Source organism: Dromaius novaehollandiae, chromosome 28 (genome assembly GCF_036370855.1).
Source record: "Dromaius novaehollandiae isolate bDroNov1 chromosome 28, bDroNov1.hap1, whole genome shotgun sequence".
In the NCBI taxonomy this organism is placed as follows: Eukaryota; Metazoa; Chordata; class Aves; order Casuariiformes; family Dromaiidae; genus Dromaius; species Dromaius novaehollandiae.
The window spans coordinates 2,669,553-2,691,556 of NC_088125.1; the positions used below are offsets into that span (position 1 = coordinate 2,669,553).

At 54.4% G+C, this 22,004-nt stretch overlaps 1 protein-coding gene across 1 annotated transcript; it reads left to right on the plus strand.

Moving 5' to 3' along the window:
- The first annotated feature begins 4,867 nt into the window (after positions 1 to 4,867).
- Positions 4,868 to 16,443, plus strand: ENDOU (endonuclease, poly(U) specific). Its single transcript, XM_064498495.1, has 9 exons — positions 4,868 to 5,008; positions 11,527 to 11,661; positions 12,148 to 12,189; positions 13,196 to 13,367; positions 13,529 to 13,728; positions 14,220 to 14,333; positions 14,662 to 14,768; positions 15,447 to 15,589; positions 15,962 to 16,443. The coding sequence occupies exons 1-9, from the start codon at positions 4,951 to 4,953 to the stop codon at positions 16,074 to 16,076; spliced, it is 1,086 nt and encodes a 361-aa protein (XP_064354565.1). The 5' UTR covers positions 4,868 to 4,950; the 3' UTR covers positions 16,077 to 16,443.
- The last annotated feature ends 5,561 nt before the right edge of the window (positions 16,444 to 22,004 follow it).

Consider the following 22,004-nt stretch of genomic DNA (forward strand, 5'->3'; position numbering starts at 1 on the left):
ATAGTTTAGATCTCCAGGGGGATGGACGCTGAGGCAGGAGTCGTTGACTCAAACTACCCTGAGGAGGTGAAGGTTGCGATCCATTACACCGATCCCAATCCCTGTGATGTACCCAAGGACACCAAATAGCCCAACTGATATACGAGCAGATAGGGGTCCCCGCTATCCAGGAAACAGATTCCTTGCAGCCCACCCAGCAACCAGGTGGTTTCAGGTCTACAGGGCATGCTGTGTGGGTGCATGATCTGGCTAAACCTGAACAGTCGGAAGGGGAAAATCGTTGCTGATGGGCCAGGAGACACCTACCTGGTACTAACCAAAGGGGAAAGTGTTGCAGTCTGTGTCCCCTCTAAGAGACTCTTGCTCAGAGAACCATGACCTGATGAATACGCTGAGCAGAGCTGTGACATTGCTGCTCTCCATCCTGACCCTGTACACTGACGGAGAGTGTTCAAGAAACAAGAACAAATACGCAGCTTTTACCTCCCCGCTAGCAGAGCTGATGCTCCAAGTTAAGCCTAGGGTGAGCAGCATCTTCCTAGACTACGAGGCCAGGGAAGCAACTTTCTACAACAGGAGCAATAGGTCCCACATCCACACCTTCAGGGATGTGCCCTTCTCATAGGCCCTCAAGCATAACTTCTACCCCGAATTCCTTGTGGGGGTGACTGAACGAAGCCCGTTTGTTTTTTTGCAGGGTGTCCAGCAGCAATGAGTGAATCTCTTGTACATAGATCCAGTGGGCAGGGACTAAGCCACAGCGAGGGAATGTGCTGCCGTGCCTCAGGGACAGGTTAAACATCTGATGGGACTCCAATAGGGTTTAGCGTATTGTGGGGATAATCTGACTGCCTTAATTACCCAAAGGGAAGGGGAAGTACAAAGCTAAAAGCACTCCTTGCTGCATCATGTGCCAGCCTTTAGCTGCAGGCCTGAGGGAGATGTCTAGCAATGGGCTCCCACTTCTGTGCTCAACCACAGCAGGCATCCAGCACCCTCTCTAGGAGCTGCAGGACCTACTCCATCACCTGACTCTGCAACTCCTCCTCTTTCCAAGCATCTCAGAGACATGTTAAGAGCAAGACCTTTAATGGACACAATGGCTTTTACATGCTCCTGGGGAGGCAGTACTGTATCCCCACTGATGCGAGCTCCTCACCCCCAACAGGGCTTATGACACAGCCTGGATTTGGGGAGAAGTTGACTTCTATGCAGTTCTGGGACTGATTCAGCTTTTATGTGGCTTCTTTCAGCCAGAAATGGCTGCTTTCTTTTTTCCTGTTTCCCCAGCTCCCCTTCTCTGTGTTTCTGTAAATGCTGAACAATTTCAGTCAAACAGAGCAGAGCAGAGACAATGTTTACATGTCTCAGGCCAGTGGTAAGCTAGTCCCAAAATGAAGATAACCAAAAGGAGATCCCTGACAGTGGGAGCTCATCCTGGCTTAGTCATACGCAGTGTGCGTGAGCCAGCTGATGAGGCAACAGGCTCAAAGAGCAGACTCAGTACAGGATGACATGAAGGTGAAGGAGTAAATGAAGCACCTCTCGTGGATGACAGGTCAGTGGGGTCACTGGCTCAAGGTGGAGAGTAGGAAGTGATAGAGGGGTGAGAAGGAAGCCAAACCTCATCCTCACTATACCAAACACTTAGTCCAGGCTAGCTAACTCACCCTATGGAATTAAGGCTGTTGTAATACTGCTGTGCTGGCAGGACAAATTACAGATGGTTGCCACCTGCTCTGCTGATGAAAGTTAGAAATTGCCTCCACTTTTTTTGAGTGGTGTCTGGAGGCCAGTTATCATCTGCAGAGCAGAGACCTACTTTGGGGGCAGAAATGGACAGGGAGTGATTTGCCCTCATCCCACCACCCCATAGAACATGGGGAAATCCTGTCCTGGACCAGCTGCTTCTGGTGACGAAGGTGCAGGGATCAGAGGAGGATGTGCTGCAATAAAATGACTTCATACTGTAGAGCAGGAAATTGCTGGTCGCTGGTCTTCCAAAAAACTTGGAGAGGAACTGAGTGAGGTGCTAGTAAAAATAAGTCATGAAAACCAGCTGCCATGTGAACAGAACAAAGGCAAATCCACTGCACTGGTACTTCAGGCCTCACCGGAGCTGAACCTAGATGAGCTGAATAGCTCTGACCCACATGGAGTCACAAAAAGGGATTTGGTCCACCGGATTCATGTTTGGGCTGTGAAGCTGGCTGAAACACTCAGCTGTAAGATTGTGAGAGCACAACCATCTAGCAGCTGCTGTAGCAGCCAACCCAGCAGAGCCTGGGGCACCCTCACTATTTACAGAGGTTCTAGACGTGATCTGGAGCCTCCAGTTGGGAAGACTTCCCAGCAACACCTTAGCTAAATACCTGGCCAAAGCATCCATGGAGAGGAGCACGATCCTCCAGGGACAAACCAGCATTGAACCACCCCAGGATCTAAGGATATGGGTGGGATTTGTGGGTGGGATCCTTGGCCAGGATTTGGAAAAGGCTCATGATGAGAGTCCTGGAGAAACCACGTCACCATGTGAGGAGAGCCAGAGGAGTCAGAAACCAGAGGCTGTCTGTGGCAGTAGGAATAAACGGACCGTGAGGCTCAGCACTAACACACACTGTTGATGCATTTATTATTTGACTGGAAAGATGAGAAAGGACAATTCTTGTAGACAATAAAACCATTCTCCCTGCCACATGAGCAGATTGCAGCCTGTGTGGGGTTTTGGGGGACCGGGGCTGGGAGCAGCCAGGAAGGAGAAGAACTTCCCCATCACCATCCTCCAGTGGCAAAACTGGTTGAAACTCCTGCCCCCTCCCAGCTGTTTGTCCAGCTCCCAGTTCCCTACCACTTGTTTTGGTGGGGTGCTTTCCCAACAAAAATAGGAAAACAGTAGTTTTTAAATAAAACTCCCAAAGGAAGGTGGGTTTAGGCCTGGACTATTTTCCTGGTGTGGTTTTGAGTTCAGCTCCTTGAGCAGTTGAGTTGGGCAGCAGAGAGATGATGGGTAAAAACCTCCTATGCTGCTTTATGGTCAGGGCTGTTCTAAAATGCATCTCAGGTGTTTCCCAGCACCACCAGCAAAGGGAACTGCTGTTCCTGTGCATCCTGGTGAAATACCACAACAGTGTCAGGATATAAAGAGGAAGAGGATGGAGAACAATTCAGGGAAGATTACAATACCTCTTTAAAACCAGAGGGTTGGCCCCTTGGCTTTTTGGACTGGCCCTGGTTCAGGGAGGACATGCTGAAGTTCAGAGGCAGCATGAGAATGGTGAGAACCCATAGGCGAGGAGATGTTCCAGGAGGAGACAGATGGCAGAGGTGAACAAGGACAGGCCTAGACAGGGGGACTGGAGGTCCCCATCCCTCATCTCTCATGTAAGAAAAAAGTCACCGGTGCTGCTGGGCATCTCCAGAACAACTCAAAAAGGAAGAGATTTTTGGAGGTGCTGCACAGCTGCCTGCGGAGATCGCTGCCTCTAGAGGCCACGGTGGGCAGGAAGTTCACAGACCTAGAGCTTTGCCTGGACAGCAAATACAGTTATATGAATTATAAAGACCGTTACCAAAACAGCCATATCAGAATTTCCAGTGAGTGTGCTGTATTGTAATAACAAAGCACAGCCAGCCTCATCACCTTTGACGTTTCCACTGCTGCTAATACTAAGAAAAATATTACAAAAATAAGCTGGAAAAGGCTGAAAATTGCTCAGGACAGGGCATGGGCTAAGCTTGGATGTTGGCATGGGGTGCAGAGGGAACCTTTGCTGGGGCGGGTGAGTCATATCCACTCGCTGCAAGCCCCAGCACCTTCCTTGGAAGCCTCTGTGGAAGATACCACTGGAGGCAGGATGCTGGGTTAATAAGGACTCTGACCCAATCCAGCAACTCCCTTCCCTTTGAGTGTACAGCTCAGCAAGTGCAGCACACTCTGGGACTGGGAACCAGGACCCCTCTGCACACCCCAGGCTGTAATGATGCGGTGAGCAATTTCTCCTGCCGGATACACCAGAACACCCACCGCTCAGGGGACATCTTCACCTGGGGATACTGGGGACTGTGGTAACTGGGATGCACTGAATTGAGCTTGGGTTTGCCCTGCTCCTGGCAGAGAGCGGGAAGAGGCTAGTGTCCACGCCAGACGCAAGCTGGCCTCCTTCTCAGTGTTACCCAGGGCCGTGGAGAGAGCATGGGACCCCAGAGAAAGGCGACAGTGTGCTGGGTGGAGAAGGACTGGCTCTGAGCTTCACTAGGAGAGCCACATCACTAGGAGAGGCCATAAAGCCTTCTTATTCACTGAGCAGCCTTGGTGCTGAAGTGTGGCTCGCAGCGCAGTGTCTCAGGGTTTCCTTGTGCTGCGGGAATACTTGGAGGCCTCAGCCAAAGCCAGTCAGTATCCTAAGGGGAGCACAGGCTCAACAGACAGCAGCTGGGGAGGAAGAGATGGTTATCTTCCACTCACCTGAGGACAGAAGGGGGCCAAAGTGTTGAGGCTATTTAGCACCAGTTGCCTGGGAGCACTAGGCACGCCTGGGGGACCAAGCCCTGACGCTAACCACAGGCCCTCATCTGTAAGGGATGTGCTGGGCTCTGAGTACGCACAGACCCCGCTGACAAGCTTTCCCTTTGCTCTGCAGTCACTGCCTGGGTTCCCCTCTGTCCCGGGACATGGGGAGGTGTGTGCAGCAGAGCAATACCAGGAGCTGGAATTACGAGCCCTACTCCCATTCTAGGTATCCTGTAATTAAGACAGACACAGGATGAGTTTTGGCAAGGTTTGGGTGCAGCCTGCCTGTGAATTCCTTGGTGACGCCACAGTTAGACTCCCCACCCCTTCCTCCTCGCTTGGAGGGGATCCACATATAGCAGCGAGTGTCAGGGAGCGTCGGCATTCCCAACCCGCTCTCCAGGAAGCTTTGAAAAATCTAGCTTGCCGTATCTGGGACGATGAAGACCTGGATCCTTCTCCTTGGAGCAGGAATAGCCTTGGGCTGCGTGTCTGGCAGTGAGTAAAAGAGTTTTGCTCCAGCAGTGAGGCTAAAACATCTGCTGCATCTGGTGGGGAAGGGGCTAATGATGGGTTGAAAATGGACAGTGCTGAGGGCACTGCCACTGGGAGCTCAGAGGCCCTGGGACAACTATTCCCTGGTGAAGCTGGATCCAGCAGAGCTTACCGGTGAGGGATATTTTCATGGCGGAGGGCTTGCTTTGACTGTGGGGGTTCAGCTGGTGATAGGGGTGGTTTATCCTTCTCTGCAACAAGCTAAGACCTCCCCTGGGTTTAGTCCTGTCCACAGGCTGCTTCCTGACTGTGCTTTCATCACACAAATCAACCTTCCTCTGGCTGCTCCATGCGCTGCGCTCTTCCTATGCTGGGGGAAAGCCAAGGGAAATGTTTGTCTAATACCTTTTCCATAATCCCTCCATTGCTGAGGGATAGGAGCAGCAGAGTTCAGCCATGGTGCCAATCAGACAATGGCAATGGAAACGCAATGTGAGCTTGGGTGTTTTGCTCTTCACGAGCACCTCCTGAAGAAATCAGCCCCATTCACCCATGCAGAGTCCAACCCAGCTGCACCCGTTCACCTGGGACTGGACACTGGTGGGTCTGGAGAGCTGGCACAATTCCAGACTCAGGAGTGGAGTGCAGTGGGATTTCCAACACTGGGGAGGTGCTCACCTGGGTTCATCAGGAATTAGGTCTCAGATTAGGCAGGTGAGAAACACCTGGGCCTGGGAAGTGCTCTGGGGTCCCATGGACAGAGACTAAGAGATAGTACCAAAGCTGGAAATGTGTCAGTTTAGGGCCTCGGCAAGTGGTTTTCCATCACCTGTATGGTCATCTGCACATATGCTCTGCTCTGCTTGACTGCTTTGTGCTGCATAAAGCCTTCCCGTGCCATAAGCTTCTCATATGGTCTAATTGGATAGGAGAACATGGGATGAGAGTTGACATGCATGGCTGAATGCAAGTTTTGAGATGAAGCATCTGTGAATGATGTTTGAATCCAAGCTGTGATCTCAGTCTGCCAGGGCACCTCCAAAACTGCTGGGAGGCTGCAGAGCTGAGTGGCTCCAGCAGCGCTGAACATCCTTGGTCCACAGGCTGGCATTTTGTGGAATACACTTGGTGGCATCGGGAGGTGGATTTAGCAGGGTTTGGTCATCCCATCGATTACACAGAGGTGGCAAGAGACTGCAGGCATGGTCTTCCCAAGAACTGGTGTGTGTTGCAAGGCCCTATGCTCCCATCATGTCTGAGTGTGCCAGGAGCTGCACATGATTCACTTGAAACACTAGCTTAATGATATGGGGCAGAAGGACAAGCACAGGCCTGGGTACCTGAGGCCTTAGGGCATCAGGGATGGAGCATGATGGAGACTTGAACTCAGGACTCTGTTAAGGTTATTGTGAAGGGAGACAGGCCTGAAGACATGATAAAGAATATCCCCCTCTTTATAACAGATAATGCAACAAGGAGTGGTTTGGGGGCGTCAGGTTTTGGCTCTGCGTTTACCAAGGAGTCTGCACATGACTAGCTGGCTTTAGCACTGCCGTGCTCTTGCATAACATGTGAACTGGGATCTATTTGCAAGAAGGGAGTTTCATCATCATCCTGCCCTTGCCAGCAAGTTGTACCTGATATTTCAGAAGCAGACGACTCATCTCAGGGTTAATGGTGAGGAGTTTTGCAAGGCCAGTGCAGAGGAGGAGCTACTTCTGCTACCATCCAGTCATTGGATTGCCCTGAAGGCATGAGGATTTGCCATGTTTTAGCCTTTTTTAAGGCAAGTACAGAAGTTATTCTTGCTTGAAAGAATATCCGGGGTACACTGGAACAGGGATTGATTGGCTGGGCAGGACTGGGGGACCTGGAGAACAACAAGTCAAACAAGAGAAATTGTCAAAGCAGCAAGGCCAGCAGCAGCTAAGATGGCCAGGGGCCTGGAGCCTGGAGGAGAGATGGCCAAGGGGGTATCTAATGTCATTGTCCACTCCCTAAAGGGGTTAGAGAGAAGAGGATCCAGGCTCTTCTCAGAAGTGCACAGTGAAAGAAGAGGCAATGGACAAAACTTGCAACAATGGAAATTTCAATTGGACATGAGCAAAAAATCTTCCCTGTAAGAGCTCTGGGACAAGGGCCAGAGAGATGGAGGGAATTCCATCCTTGGAGATGGTCAAAATTCACTTGGACGAGGCTCTGAGCAACCTGATCTAATCGGCTCTGCTTTGAGCGGGGATGTTGGAGCAGGGGCCTCCATAAGTCTTGGTGTACTTGATTCTGCCTATGATCCCCGGGAGCCTGGAGTACACTGTGGGACTTCTCCAGTTACAGCAGCAACCTGTGTCAGGGCTGGGCAGCAACTCTGCTCACAGCCTCCTTCAGCGCGTGGTGCTTGCGGGGTAGGAGATGGGGCAAAAAGTGCTGTTGTTCCAGCTTTGCTGTGTCCTACGTGGACCAGTGTGGGCTGGAAACCAGCAAATCACTCAGAAGGCATTACAGTCCCAGCTGCCACCTGGGCTGGTGATGGGCCAGCACACACTTGGAGAAAAGACAGCATGGCTAGGAAGCTGGGCAGCTTCTCTGGTTGTGGCCTGTCCCTGGGACACACTTCAGACCAGAGCTATCAGAGGCACCACCCTGATGGACCTGTCTGAGCTGTAACACTTCTACCACATAGCAATTTCCATCATCATGGGCTAGGCAGGATGGTGGAGGGAGATTTTGCCTGATCACCTCGCAGACAACTTGGAGTCAGGGTTATATGTGGTTTCAGAGGGATCCGGCAGAGGCCGGGAATGTGTAACTAAGTATTTGGGAAGTTTAGACCATCAATGGCTCTTTTGTTGAAAGTTAGTTTGTCCTTCAAGTGGCCCCTCTTAGAGGTAGAGTTGATTTCTTTGGTCTGTGTTTGTGCAGTGGGGTCTTGAGTCAGGCCTGGGACTCGTGGATGCTATTCTGACACAAACTGTAACTCATTTCCATGTATAAAGCAAGGCTGAGAGCCTCTGGGAAGGCTTTGTCATGTCTCAGAAATTTCCCCACACCTTGCTGACTGGAACCATTCAGGATATGGTCCATGTTTTTGCTTTCAAAACTTTTGGCAGAAGTGAAAATGAGTTTGTTCTTGTCCAAAAACTATGTTCGAGGAGGGATGCATTTGGCTGAAGAGGGTAAACATGAAAAATAAATATTTGTCTGGGTTTTTGTAGTCAAAAAATATATTCTCACTGGACAAGCCAAATACATATTGTCCCATCTTAGTGGGGGCCGTTCTGAGGATTTGGTTGCTGAAATTGCATCTTGCCTTGCCTTACGTTGTTCAGGGAGAGCATCCCCAGGCAGAGAGCACGTAGCAGGGCTGCCGAGAGAAGCTGTCTGTACCTGTGAGGTCTCATTTCTGCTGGGAAAAGGCCTGCACAGAGGGCAGAACACCTGGGTCTGGTCAGGGGATGAGTGATCAGTCAGAGGACAGGGCAGGAGGCTGATCTTAGCTGCCACCATCCAAATTCTCCCCTGGCTGTGATGTAACTCCCGGGCAGCAGCACTACAGTAGCACCTTTGCATGCAGGTGATTTGAGGTGCACACAGTGCTGCTGTCTTTGACACAGCACTGCTGGTCATGTCCTTCTGCTCTAGCCACTATCCTTAAGTTGCAGCATTGCCAGCTCTCCCATCAGCTCTACTCTTCCAAAAGCTCTAGCAGCTCCTCCAACTTGACCATCAAGAGTGGCAAAGAGAAGTGTGTGGCCATTCTACTTTGCCATAATTTGGCCCGTGCCTGAATTGCTGGCTGTGCAAAGGCAGAGCAAGCACCCCTCCCTCCACTGTCCCCATGCAGGGAGAAGCCTTGGCACATTGCTGCTGTCTTATTGCCCTGGAGCCCAGGCAGGAAATGGGTCAACGCTGAGCTTGCTCCTCCAAGGACTCTGCAAGGCTCCCAGTGTAGGCTGAGTCATTGTACCTCCCCGTATTGGTGCTTTGCTGGGACTTGCCCTGGTAGCACGTGCCCCAGGACCAGGAACATCTCAGCAGTGACTTGTGTGTGGGCAGTTCCTGCCTTGCACAATCCCTCTGGGACTGCTGCTGGAAAACGAGCCTAGATGCATGATTCAGACTGAGCTGTTCTGACTTCTGTTTTGGGAGCGAGTGGGATACGATCTTAGGGATAGGGATCCCAGCTGCCAACCCCATCAGAGCCCCAGACCTTGCTGTTCTGCTCCATGGACTCTGGCAAGGCCAGGGTGCTTGGGAACCACGAGCAGCCAGGAACAGCATCCCCCCCACAAACCATTTCATGCCCATCTGCTCTGCAACCTTTTCCAGTTCTCCCTGAACAAGCACTAGCAAAGGTGAGAATAAAGTAGGACCCGAGGCATATTGCCTCAAGGACCATCTCAAACAGCCCCTTGCTGCTAATGACCCCTTGACAGCAAGTCAACAGGCATCAGCAGTGTGCCTGTTCAGCTAGGCCAACAGCATTCTGGGCTATATTAGCAATAGGGCAGCCAGCTGGCCAAGGGAGAGGGTTCTTCTCTGATCAGCACTTGTGAGACCATATCTGGAGTGCTGTGTCCAGTTTGGGGCTCTCCAGTACAAGAAAGACATGGACACATTGGAGGAGTCCAGCAGAGGCCACTAAGATAGCCAAAGGCTGAGGTGTGTGATGTACGAGAGACACAGAGAGCTGAGTTTGTTCAGCTTGGAGAAGAGGAGGCAAAGGGGAGACCTTATTGCTGCCTACAACTATCTAATGGCAACTCTAAAAAGCACAAACAATTCAGGTAAAGCACAAGACTACAGAATTAGTAACACAGGTACAGAGAGAAACCACTGAAGCATGACACTTGGAGGTCTGACCCCTGCTCTCCTCAGCTGCTGTATCAGGATTTGCCCTCTGGGCATGTTTTGCCTGCTGGAGTTAAAGGCAGGCAACTGGGAATTGTTGCTTCCCAGATGGCGTTAAGATGTTGCATGATTGCAGGTTTGCTAGAGAAAGCAACACCCTCTCCTCCAGCGAGTGCTTTACAGCTAGCTTATTTGAGACACAGCTTCTCAGCACATCCTCAGAGATGATTAGCTTCCTGGTTGGAGCAAAGGGATGCCAGAAAGGCCATTCCCAGGCTGCCTCTTGTCTCACTCCTTGTGTCACGAATTGCTCTGGAGGCTAAAATAACTGACAGGCAGCATGGAAGCAAAGGCACTTTCCTAAGCATGCACTCTCCTGGTTGTCTCTTAATACAAACCAAGCATCTAGTCTCTGCTTCATCCACTGCAGCCCCTCTTTGCCTGACAGTAGGTGTCCATCATCCTTCTGAGACACAGTACTTGCGTTATTCAAAGCACAGCTTGAGTTGCTGCATTATTTTTAACTTTGCCCCATGTGTAATAAATCACACACTGCATGACACATTTACCGTATAAATAGCTCATGGAAGAGTTCCCAGTTTTCCCAGGACTGCAGAAAGACTGACAGTTGGGTTGCAAATAAGGGTGTCTGGAATGTAGCATTCCTCCCCTGTCCCAGAGACTGCTGGACCCTGGGGGGGCCCCTGGGGGACTCCTGTTCCTGCCAAGCCTGGCATTAAAAGGGTGGATCAGAAAAGGCAGTTAATGGTGGCGAGCAAAGAATGTGTTTCCTTGTGTGAAGTGGCCTGTGAAGGTCTGTGACACAGTGGATGTCTGTGGCTGAAGACGAGTGACCCACATGGATGTGTGGCCCAAGGATGGCTGTAAGAACTCAGCTGCTCACCCCCAAAATGCTGACAAAGTTCAGTCAGAGCCAAGGTATCCCAAGCAGCCCCAGAGAAGGAGCCTGGTCCTTTTGTCTCTTCCAGGAAGAGATCAAAGAGTGAATGGTGCCTGGTCACCACCCGAGCAGTGGGGGCAGGACCAGCTGGGATGAGAACAGGATTGAGTGGGGTGAGATTGAGCTCCAGGTATTTGCTGCTGCTGTTGCTGCTGCTGCTGCAGCATCCACAGTGTGCTGTGGTTTGGCAAATGTGGAACCAGTTCACACCACAAACTAGGTATCCCACCAGTCACATCAACAGCAGTGATGCCTTCTCCTCCCATTCCCTGAAGCTACACGACCAGAGCAGGAGATGACCCCCAAGCATGCCAGCTCAGCCGTGGGTCTCCACCAACCACCAGACCTGCAGCAAGAGCTTGCACTAGATGTGATACCCCCATGCACGTGGGGACAGTGGTGCTGGTGCTGGCTGGGCACAGCAGACAGTCAGAAAGCCCAGGAAAGTCCATCCCACCTGAACTCCTGTACACCCCCCCTCTAGGGGCTCCAGGCCTGGGTGAGCTGGAGCATGTTGCCTCAGTCCCAGACACTTTCTGCATGGCCTTGGTCACAGCTGTTCCCTGCTTCACGCTCTGAGGCAGGACGCAGACCTGCAAGGCCAGCTTGGGCAGTGACTGCCTGAGGAAGAGAAGCTCCCAGGTCATCAGCTGGATGGGGCAGGGCTGTTGGTCCATATTGCAGACCACAGTGTTGTTTCTCTGTCCCCAAGATCTCTACACAGCCTCTGACTCCTGCAAGGGACGCTGCGAGGAGCCATACAACGAGAAGGATGAGTGCCACTGCAATGCCGAGTGTGAGAGATACCACAACTGCTGTGAGGATTACTATACATACTGCAGCCCAGGTGAGCATCTCCAGGAGAGGTGGGGGCTCTGCTAGGGGCTGCTGTTGGCCAACCCACTGCTCTCCCACACCCATGACCATCACAGCTGACGGGGGCTGTGGGGCTGCCAGAGCCTGGCTCTGGGGTATAAAGGGGCTGGTTACAAGTGCACACTTACCTGCCTGTGCTGCTGTGTAGGTGTATGTGCACACGCGCTTGTGCACACTGCTATGCATAAGTGCACATGTGCATACATGCATATCTGCCTGGGTTGTCATGCATGAGTGTGTGCACACATACACCTGCATGTGCTGTTGTGCGTCGGTGCGTGCACAAACATACTTGAATATGTAAATGCAGCCTGTACCCCCTAATGACCAGCCCAGAGACACAAGTGGGCTCCTCCACGGGTGGCTTTTCAGCAGAAGCCCTGGGCCAACCCCCTTCCCAGCCCATGTCTCTATCACCCTGACCTTCTCTCCTTTCCTCTCCTCTGGGTCCATGTAGATGGAGACTGGGCCGAAGCGGCAGAGCACGCACGCAGCAGTGGTAAGTAGCTATCTTTCTGACTGAAGGCAATAAATAACCACCCACGTTTCACGCTGCCTGCCTCTGGGCTGTTCGCTCCTCTGTGAACCACAGCTGTCCTGGATCGATAGCATCTGGACGTCACACATCTGTTTCTGGCTATAAGCACATCCATATCATTCTGTTTCCGTTCATTCAAAGTCACCGCGTGTCAAAGCCACACAGCATAGCAAGAGCCCAAATACGACTTGCCTGATTGCTAGTAGCATTATCTCATTTCACCAGACCCAGTGACGATGCAGCATCAGCCACCGAGCCAGGTACTTCAGCCAGAGGCAGAAATAAACTGGCGCTTGCATCCCCTGATCACTGTGTGGCTAAACCACGGGAAATCGAGAGGTGGCTAATCCCTACAGACATACTCCGGAGAGTAGTGTCACGTGTGGAAGATGGGGACTGATCCTGCCTGTGTCACCCCAGCTTTTTCTGAAGGAGTCTGATGGCTGTTAGCCCTATGAGCAGCTCTAGCCCCCAAGGCCTGACAGGGAGTCTGTAATCCCCGCAGGTCTGTTGATGGCTCCTAGGACACTCACTCAGCATAGCAACCCCAGACTACCTCCAGGAGGGCTCAGAAATCCAGCAGGGCTGCACAGAGAGCACAAGGACATGACCTGCAAATGGCCTGGCTCAGGGACTCCCATCCTGACCCTCACAGGAACCATGCCATGGCCAACCTCCATCCCAGCCCAGTCTCTCCTGGGAGGCCGGGTGGTGCCAGCTGGGATCCCCAGCCCTCTGATCGCAGGCAGCCACCACTCCTTGCACCCCTTAACCCTCCTGTGTGTCACCGTGAGTGCCCAGATCTCACAATGTCCTGGGACTCAGCCTCGCTGGCACCTTGCTGAGGTTTTTCAGCGTGGCTGGAACTTGCAGCACCACCCTCATTTCTCTGTGGGTGGATAGCGCTCAGCCCTGGGGCACTGGGAGCTCCTGCCTGCTCACACCAGCCCTCTGCCTCTCCCTGCAGAGGGTTTCTCCAGCAGCCAGGATGCCATCACGGATGGGGACCTCCTGCACATCTCAGAGCAGCTTTACGAGGCGGATCACAACAAAGCTCAGCCGACTGATGTCATCATTAACCCACAGCACCAAGTCTCCCCAGACGAGACGGGTGACCAGGAAGACCACTCCCCTGAGCCGTGAGTGTGACGGGCATTAGTACTGCCACAGACATCCTGGCAAGGTGTTTGTGAGCCAGGAGCCAGGATGGCAGAAACCACTCCGGCCAGTGAGGGCACAGGGTTGGTTTCCAAGAGGAACCTCCGCTCCTCCACTGACTGCAGTGTGCCCCCTCTCCCAGGCTCTACAAATACGTCAATGAGAAGCTCTTCTCCAAACCCACCTATGCTAGCTTCATTAAGCTGCTGGACAATTACCAGAGGGCAACCGGCAGGGAGGAGGAGGTCACAGCAGAAGAGCTGAAGGAGCAGGACAACTTCCTCAAGGAGGTGATGAAAACTGAGCTCATGAAGAAGCTCTTCGCCTTCCTCCACAAAAAAAGTGAGTATGGAGCAAGCTGGCAGGATAGGGGCATCCAGAGTAGAACGAGGGGGTGGCTAGTCACCAGCATCCCTGAGCAGCCACTTCTCTGCCCAGGCTCTGCAGCAGGCCAATATCCACCGGTGGGGACTGCTCTCCCTGCTGTATTTAGAATACTCCTCACCTCACAACCCCAGATCCTCTCTGCAGAGAAGTCACATAAGTCCCCAAAATACAACACACCCCTGGAGCTGGGTGGAACATGACCCAGGAGGATGCAGGCTGTAAGGGCACAGGAGTAGGCTCTCCAGGCCTGTCCTCACATGTGACAAAACGAGCAGGACAGCACCGAATTGGTCCCAAGGGAAAGGACCTCACTGGTGGGGGCTAGGGTTAGGGCTGGGGGGTCCTGCCTTTGCCTCCCCAAGAGCTCCCATACTGCCATGTTGGTCCCATTAGCAGCCAGCTCCCCTCTCCCTGCCTCATGACTCTCCACCCTGCTTTGTCTCCAGACCGCTACAGCTCTGAGCAGGAATTTGTCACCGATTTGAAGGAGATGTGGTTCGGCCTCTACTCCAGAGGCAACGGCGAGCGGGACTCCAGTGGCTTTGAGCATGTCTTCTCAGGTAGAGCCCAAGTCTGAGTGCCTCTTGATGGGACAGGAGGAAAACGGTGGTGCAGCTCCTTGCTGTGGCGATGCATCTCCGAGGGGATGGGCACACCCCAGCTGAGTGCCTTGCTCTGTGCTTGGCTGAACCAGAGAGCTGATCAGCAGTGGCTGATCAGAGCACAAGCACTGCCTGAGGTGCCTGTCTGGGTCTGGGGGAATGTGACAGCCCCATCTGAGCAAACCCTGGTTTGGGAAGAACGAAGGGAGGTATCCAGGGCCTCTTCCACATCAGCATGCAAAGGTGGAGGGTCCCAGGCTCATTCCATGGTCTCATTTGTATTCAGGGGAAGTAAAAAAAGGGAAAGTGACTGGATTTCACAACTGGATTCGCTTCTACCTTATGGAAAAGCAGGGTCTCGTCAACTACTTCAGCTACAGCTATGATGGGCCGGTAAGTGCTACCACAAGGCTACACAGCCAGCAGCACTGCACAAGCCCTCAACCAGCTTGGCTTGTCCAGGTGGAGCTGATGCCGCTCTGTCAGCCAGATCCCAAACGGGGCAAACCAGAAATCCCTACAGTATGTGTCCTGAGAAGTTGTAGGGTCAGAGGTGCTCACCCTGCCATGTCTCCTTTGTTCTGATATGTGGACCTGAGGGTGGAAGGAGGATGGGGAGGTACAGAAAAGATTATTGCATTGGGCAAATGAGGCTTCCAAAACACAAGATTTGACTTTGGAGGGTAAGGACGTACCCTGACAGCCGCTGTACAACTAGGCTGTACCCTGACGTCACTGCTCCTTACTGTCTGGCTGTGGCTAATCTGGGGGATCCCAGCTCTGCCACAGCCCCACTCTCCAGAGCCCACATCCCTGGAGGCAGAGGTCCCACTGCTTTCACCCTGGCATTTTGCTTGCGTCGCTGAGCCTTGGCTCTGTCTGGCAGCCCTTCAGACCAGCTGAAAGGTGCTCCTGACCTGTTTCCCTGAGAGTGGGTGTCCCTGGAGAAGATATTAGGATGCCACACTTCATATTCAGATGGACTTTGCTTGAATTTGCTGCTCTGGTGCACCCAGAGCGAAGCAGATCAAAGAGCCTGATCTCCTGATCCCTCTTTCTCCTGCTTTCTAGTGGAACACCTACCCTGACGTGCTGGGGATGCAGTTCAGCTGGGATGAGTTTTACAAAGAAGTGGGCTCCGCATTCATCGGGTGCAGCCCGGAGTTCGAATTTGGCTTGTACACGCTGTGCTTCATCACTCGGCCTGGAAGGGCGTAAGTACCAAACCTGCCTGGGTCCGTCCCTCTGTGTCCTCTGGCCAAGGAGGCAGCAATGCCCTTCTGCTCCCCACTGCCTGAGCCGGGGAACCCCACAGCGTGTCTGGAGGAGCCCAGGGATTGGAGCTGAGCTCCTGGTCACAGCACGCTGAGTCGGCCTCTGGTGCCTGGAGACACCCTCAGCTCAGCAGGGGCTCTTTAGGGCACAGGCCTAAATGGGTCAGCACGGGGATCACATATGGGGAGGGTGAGGCATGGAGCCAGGCTGCCCTGTGGAAACTGAGAGCAACCCACGGAGTGGGGGGATGCAATTGCCAGGTGAGGGACTCGGGGTTGGAGCAGGCTACAGCACGGGCTGCATCCCCACAGATGTCACCTGAGCCTGGGCGGCCACAGCCTGAGCATCCAGACCTACACCTGGACCAAGTCCACCTACGGCAACGGCAGGAAGTACATCGCCACTGCCTACGTGATCTCGTCCTGAGGCTGCCTGCACCCCGGCTGGGAGAAATGGGGATGGCTGCAGCCACACAGCACTCCACTGCTTTGGGGCATGGGTACCCATTGCCGTGGGACCTCTGCCCTGGGCAGGACTGGTCCTGCCGTGGGAGATGCACAGCCACGCTGCAGAACTGGTGCAGTGTGTGTGCGAGGCACCGGAGGGAGCTGGCCAAGACAGCAGTGGCCGTGCCCAGTGTGGACAGAGCGGAGGGAGGGGGGCAACAGTCTCAGCACCCCTCATCACCATCTAGCATTGTATTCCCCAGCCGCAGCAGAAGAGCAGTGGGAAGTGAGGAACTTTTGATGGAAAGTAGCATTCCTAAGCTAAATAAATATCGACCCTGTAAAAAGATGCATTCTCTTGCTTGGTGTTAGAGCCACGGCTCATCCTGTAGCCTCATCTCTGCCCCAGTGGAGCTGCCATATGCGTTACCAGTTCTGCAAGGCAAAAGGCTTCCCTTCCCACCACTTCTGTGCCACGGACAGGACAGGTATAGGCACCAGCACTGCCCAGTCACTGGCTCAGAGCAGGTATCGGGACCCCCCTGGGTGCTGCCGGGCCCGTATCCAGCCCATGGGGTGTAGCACGGTGTGCTGCATGCCCTCTGCCTTCTCTTCACAGCCTCCAGCCACGCAGCTCCCTGGCAGGGCTGATGTACCCAGGGAAATGGAGCAAAGCTTGTGCCTTGTTTTCCTGGCCAGCCTGCAGCAATGGGAGAGCGTGCGGCGGGGAGCTGCAAGCCTGCGGCAGCGGCTGCGGCTGCTGCCTGTCCTGCGAGCAGCCCGTCCCGCAGCCGCGAGGTGGTGCTTGCAGCTCGCAGCGGCACTGGGAGCCTGGCTGGGTGGGCAGGGCCCCCCACCGCCTCTCCCTGACGCAGCTGCCCCACGGATGCTCTCCCTACCTCCCTACCCGCCTTCCATCTGTAAACCGATGGGGACCCTCCATCCTCTCAATCCACTGGTCTCACTCATTTTGCGCTCCCTTAATGTTTGCCATGCTCCTAGCAAGCAAGAAGCGTGTTCCTTCCATGCCCCAGAATGGGTTATAGACTGTGGTACCCTAGGGATGGGTAAGACACAGCACCCCAGCATTGCATGCCAGAGAGCTGTGTCCAGGCAGATGTTTGCACCCCCCTGCCCTCCCGTTTTTGGTGGCCATGAGCATCCCAAGTGTTCGTCAAGATGGGCAGTGATGCACCCTCATCTGCAGTCAGAGACAGGCAGCCCAGCTCTGTGCTTGTGACATTAGTGCTCAGAGCCCATCTCCCACCCCGTGCTCCAACAGTCCCCTCCCAGCACCGAGCCCACCTCAACCTCACGTTCCCTGCAGCACTGCTCCACAGAAGGGTGGCTGGGGCTGCCCTACCTGTGCTGGACACACATACGTCAGGCTTGGGGATGTTGCAGGGAAGTGGAGTTTGGGGACTGTCCTGCAAGGAGCTCACCCAGGATGTATGTCCCCCCCACACACACAATATGCACAAATCTATGTATGTATAAACAGTTACGCATGTGCACACACACACACACGAGTGTGCATGCACACATATGCACACTCTCCTGTGCTTGCATGCTCACATATACCCCCCCACAGTCATGCATGCACACATACTTACATGTTCACATACTTCCCTTAAGCTTGCATGTGCTTGCATGTACACACACATACACACACGCAAACACAAACACACACAAATCGGGACTGTTCCTTTCTGCCAGTGATGAGAGCACCTCTCCACACTCCCCACCTCTGCACTACCATGTCCCTGTCCCCCCATCCAAAGGCGCATGCTCTCACATCCCATAGCAAGCCCATGTATGAGTGAGTCACCTCCAGAACCCCTAAACCATGTCTGAAAGGGGAAATGCATGCAGAGAAATCACCGTACAGACTTCTGTCCTTCATACTCCTTTCCCATGCAGACACGCACATACATGATGTCCTATGTGTGACCCTCGTTCATGAGACTGCTCCATCACTGGGGAGTCAGCTCTGTTTGGGGTGCCGGGGTGCAGTGGATGGCTGAGAGCACCCAGGACTGTGTCCTGTCAGCAGGCAGGAGCCTCAGCCCCATTTATGTCCCCCTCCTCCAGGGAGCAGCCCTTCATTCCCCTGGGTCTGCTGCTCCCACTGGTCTGGGACACGGGAGAGACAAGGAAGCAGGCAGGGCAAAGACAGCTCCTGACAACCAGGGTCAGTGCCACCACCGGTGCCACTTACCCCTCCAGGACAGCACAGGAAACTTGTTTCCTCCCATCTCCCTCCCTTCACCCCTGCACCCAGCTTCTCTGGATGCTGACGGGGTCTCAGCCCTGCTCCCTGCATGCTGTGAGCCCTGGGGAGCTGCTAATGGGTGCTGCCCCAAGGAATGGCCCCGCTCAGGGACCCGGGAGTTGGCAGAGCTGCTGGGTCCCCAAGTCTCTGTCCCAAAGGCAGTCTCTCCCTGGGGACCGTCACAAGGAATCTAGGGGCTGCTGTGGATGCATCCTCCATCCTAGCCCAGCTGTGCTCTCTCTGGAGGCCCCATGGCCCTCCCAAGTGACCCCATCCCGAGCGCACAGAGCTGGAGCTGCTCTGGGCTCCAGGTGCTTTCTTGACAAGGGAGACCCAGCAGCTGCCCAACTCTGGGAGACAAATCCACAGGCCCAGTCCGCAGCAGGAAGGACAGACAGAGGGTAAGGGGACTACGGATATACTGCTCCTTGCCATCACATGCCTGTGGACTGCCCAATCTTTGCCTCAGGACAGCTTGGCCAAAGGCAGTGGCACAGCCAGGATGACAACCACTGTAGCTATATTAACTGCCCCTCACCGGGCTGGTCCAGCAGCCTGGGCACAGCCAGGCTGGGCGCTGTCACTCAGATCCCCCTGGAAAATGATGCCACACGCTTGGGAGACAACAAGAGCCCCTCGTCTGTGCCACCTCCCCCAAGAGACTCCCTGCAGCACATGAATCCCATCAGCCACCACCATCCTCAGCCCCATGCAGGGACCCTCTCATGCCTACCGCCCCGCATTTGGATACTGGGCTGTGGGCAGGACACCCACCAGCTCCAGGCAGCCCCCCGTGCTCCCGCTGCCTGCCCGCACTCCTTCCCGTCGCGGCAGAGGCAGCAGCCCAGGTCCCAGGGTGGAGATGCTGCGCAGCGCTCCCAGGCAGTGCCGCTGAGATTTGAGCTGCCTGACAGATGGCCGGCTGCAACAGTTCCTGGGGAAGGGGTGGGAGTCCCCGCACCATCTGCCAGGGGTCACAGGTGACCCCCAAACACCGCCATGGGGGGAGGGGGCATGCCAGAGCTTAATTTATAGAAATGCATTTGGAGATTGGGGACAAAGCAGTTTGGGGGAGAGGGGATACCTTGGAAGGGTGCTGGTCGACTCCCCTCAGTGCCTGGCAGCCTCCCATAGTTGTCCTCCTTCCTGGCGGAGAGGACTCTGCCCCTCTCCTTTGCCCTGGAGCCTGACACAGTGCAGGAGTTAATTGCATGAGCTGCGGGAGGCTAAACTGTGGGTTCAAATCCTGCCTCCACCAGCTCTGTGGGACAGCCCAGAGCACCGGCCAGGGTGTCTTGTGCCAGGTGGTAGCTGCTCTGATGGTGGCCCAGCTTGGAGGGGCAGATTGCAAGGGGCAGCTTGCATGGGGTAGGGGCCTAGCACACCCGTTCGTTGGATGATGATGCCCTGGGGCACCCTCAAGCTTGCTCAGAGCCCATCCTGAAGCTTCTCACCAGGAGCCGTCAAGAGGCAGCTGGTGATTTCCGTTCACTGAAGGATCTCAAGGAGAAACAGCCATGTGCAGAGGGGAGGGAAACACTGCACACTGGGTGGTGGGCAGTTTGCAGTGCATGCCAGGGGTGAGATGGCTGGGCTGCAGAAATAGAGAGCGCTGCTCCCAGCACAGGAGTGCACAGCAAACCCCAGACTGCCCTCTCTGATCTGGCTCCAAGCCCAGACACTTCAGCATCATAGATGGAGGACAGACAGTTTCTCCAGCCTGGTTGTCTACAGCCTCTACTCACTGGGCCTGGAGGAGGCTCATGGTCTCATACACAAGGCTCTGCACTGTGCAAGGGATAAAAGTCCTTCTCCCAGGTTTGTGGCCAACCTCTAGGAGTCAGTGCCAGGGCTGTGTCCAGGATTAACCTGGATGGGACTTGGACAAATCCAGTCCCATGTACCAGGCTGTGTCTCGGAGTTCAGGCCTTGAGTTACCAACCCAGAGCCAAGAATTGCTTCAGAGCCAGGACTGGAGTCAGCAGCCCCATAGCCCACCCCGTGCGCAATCGGTCCTTTTCCTGGTTCTGCCTCCTTCAGTCGCTCCCATTCTCCATGCACATCCACCTCCCCATCTTGCCCCCTTTGGTGTTAGGCTCCTTGATTGCGAGACCATCCTATCCTCTCTGCCTAGAAGTATCCCAGCACCTACAGGCATCACAGATGGTTCAGGTCCCCCACATATGTCCTGTCCTTCTTGGAGCCAGGCACTAACCCCACAGTCACAGCCAGCCCAGTACCCTTGGAAATCCCAGCTGCTTTTCCAGCACCCATTTCTAGGATGAACAGAGACAAAACCTAGTACAAAACCTAGTAGGGAAGGACACCAGCCCTGGCCCAGCTTGCTGCATGGTTGTGGGCATAGCACTGGGTGACTGGCCAGTGCTTGGAGAAGTTCAGGTGACATTCTCTGCACTTCATCCACGTCCAGAAGGACATTCCCCAGCTGCTGCACGCAGTGAGGGAGCAAGGAGGGCTTAGAACTCTACTTCAATGGCCCTTTCTGAGTTTCTGCTGGTCTTACAGGTCCTTCATTCAGCCCTTCCTCTGCATCAGTTCAGGCTGTAGGATGTGAACTAGCAGCCTGCAAAGGCCAGGAGGGAACATCCGCTCCAGTCCCAGGTAATATTCAGTAGACCAGGTGGAGCAGAGGTGCCAGCAGGCTTGGCTTGGTGCATGGTTCTGCTCTTGGACTATCACATCCCACTCAAACCTGGCCCTGCCACAGCCTCGAGGCCAGCAGGCCCCAGCCATGGGCTAGGCAGGCCCGTTGGGTTATTTATCCAGTCCCATCTCCCCCGGTGCCTTCATAGAGCCATCCCACACTGAGCACCCAACTCCTCACACACCAGATTCCCTGTCTGCTGCTGGAGGGGACACCTCAGCACTGTCCTCTCTGTCACTCACTGCCCCAAGGACATCCTGGCCCTCGCCAGGGACAGCACATCCCTTCTTATCTCCCTGCCCTCCTGGCTGGCTCCCGGGATGGACTCCCTTCTGCAAAGGGAGAAGCAACTGCGGGATCCTCTGGCTTTACGAAAAGTGTTGAAAAATCAAACAAAATGAGTGGAGAAGAAAGAGAAGGGCAGGAGAGGGGTGGAGAGGAGGGGCAGGTGTCAGCAAGCTGACTCCAGCCATCTGTTGCCAGCCCAGGGACTCCAGCCCCCCCCCCCCCAGGTCTGCGTCTGACAGGGGCACCGTTCACTCTCGGGAGGGCTGCGTGGCCGCGTCCCCCACCTGAGCGCAGCCAAGTCAGGGAATTTCCGAGGGAGATGCTGGCCCTCCCTCCGCGGGGCTCATCGGTTGCGTGTGTGTGTTTGCTGCAGCTGAGCTCATGGGGACGGTTGAGCGACCGTTGCCCTCTGCTCCCTGCACAAGGCTTTTGCAAGAGGAAAGAACCGCTTGTCCCCTCTGCTTCCCCCAAAACTGTCCTAGCAGATGTTCCCCCTCCTTGCTGGAGCAACCCATGCCATCCTGTCTCCAGCTCCAGGCCAGGAGAGCCAGGTGAAAGGATGTAGCTACAGCCTGGAAGCCCCTGTCAGGGAGGGGGGAATCACCCTGAACATGGGCTTGGCTCACCTTATCCCTGTCTGGTCCATCTGAGACCAAAACCTCCAGCCAGCATCACTCTGGCCC

Coding starts and splice junctions, on each gene's coding strand:
- ENDOU (XM_064498495.1), top strand. CDS start 4,951: ATGAAGACCTGGATCCTTCTCCTTGGAGCAGGAATAGCCTTGGGCTGC. Junction 12,190..13,195: donor AGAGCACGCACGCAGCAGTG/GTAAGTAGCTAT, acceptor CTCTCCCTGCAG/AGGGTTTCTCCAGCAGCCAG. Junction 14,769..15,446: donor GCTACAGCTATGATGGGCCG/GTAAGTGCTACC, acceptor CCTGCTTTCTAG/TGGAACACCTACCCTGACGT.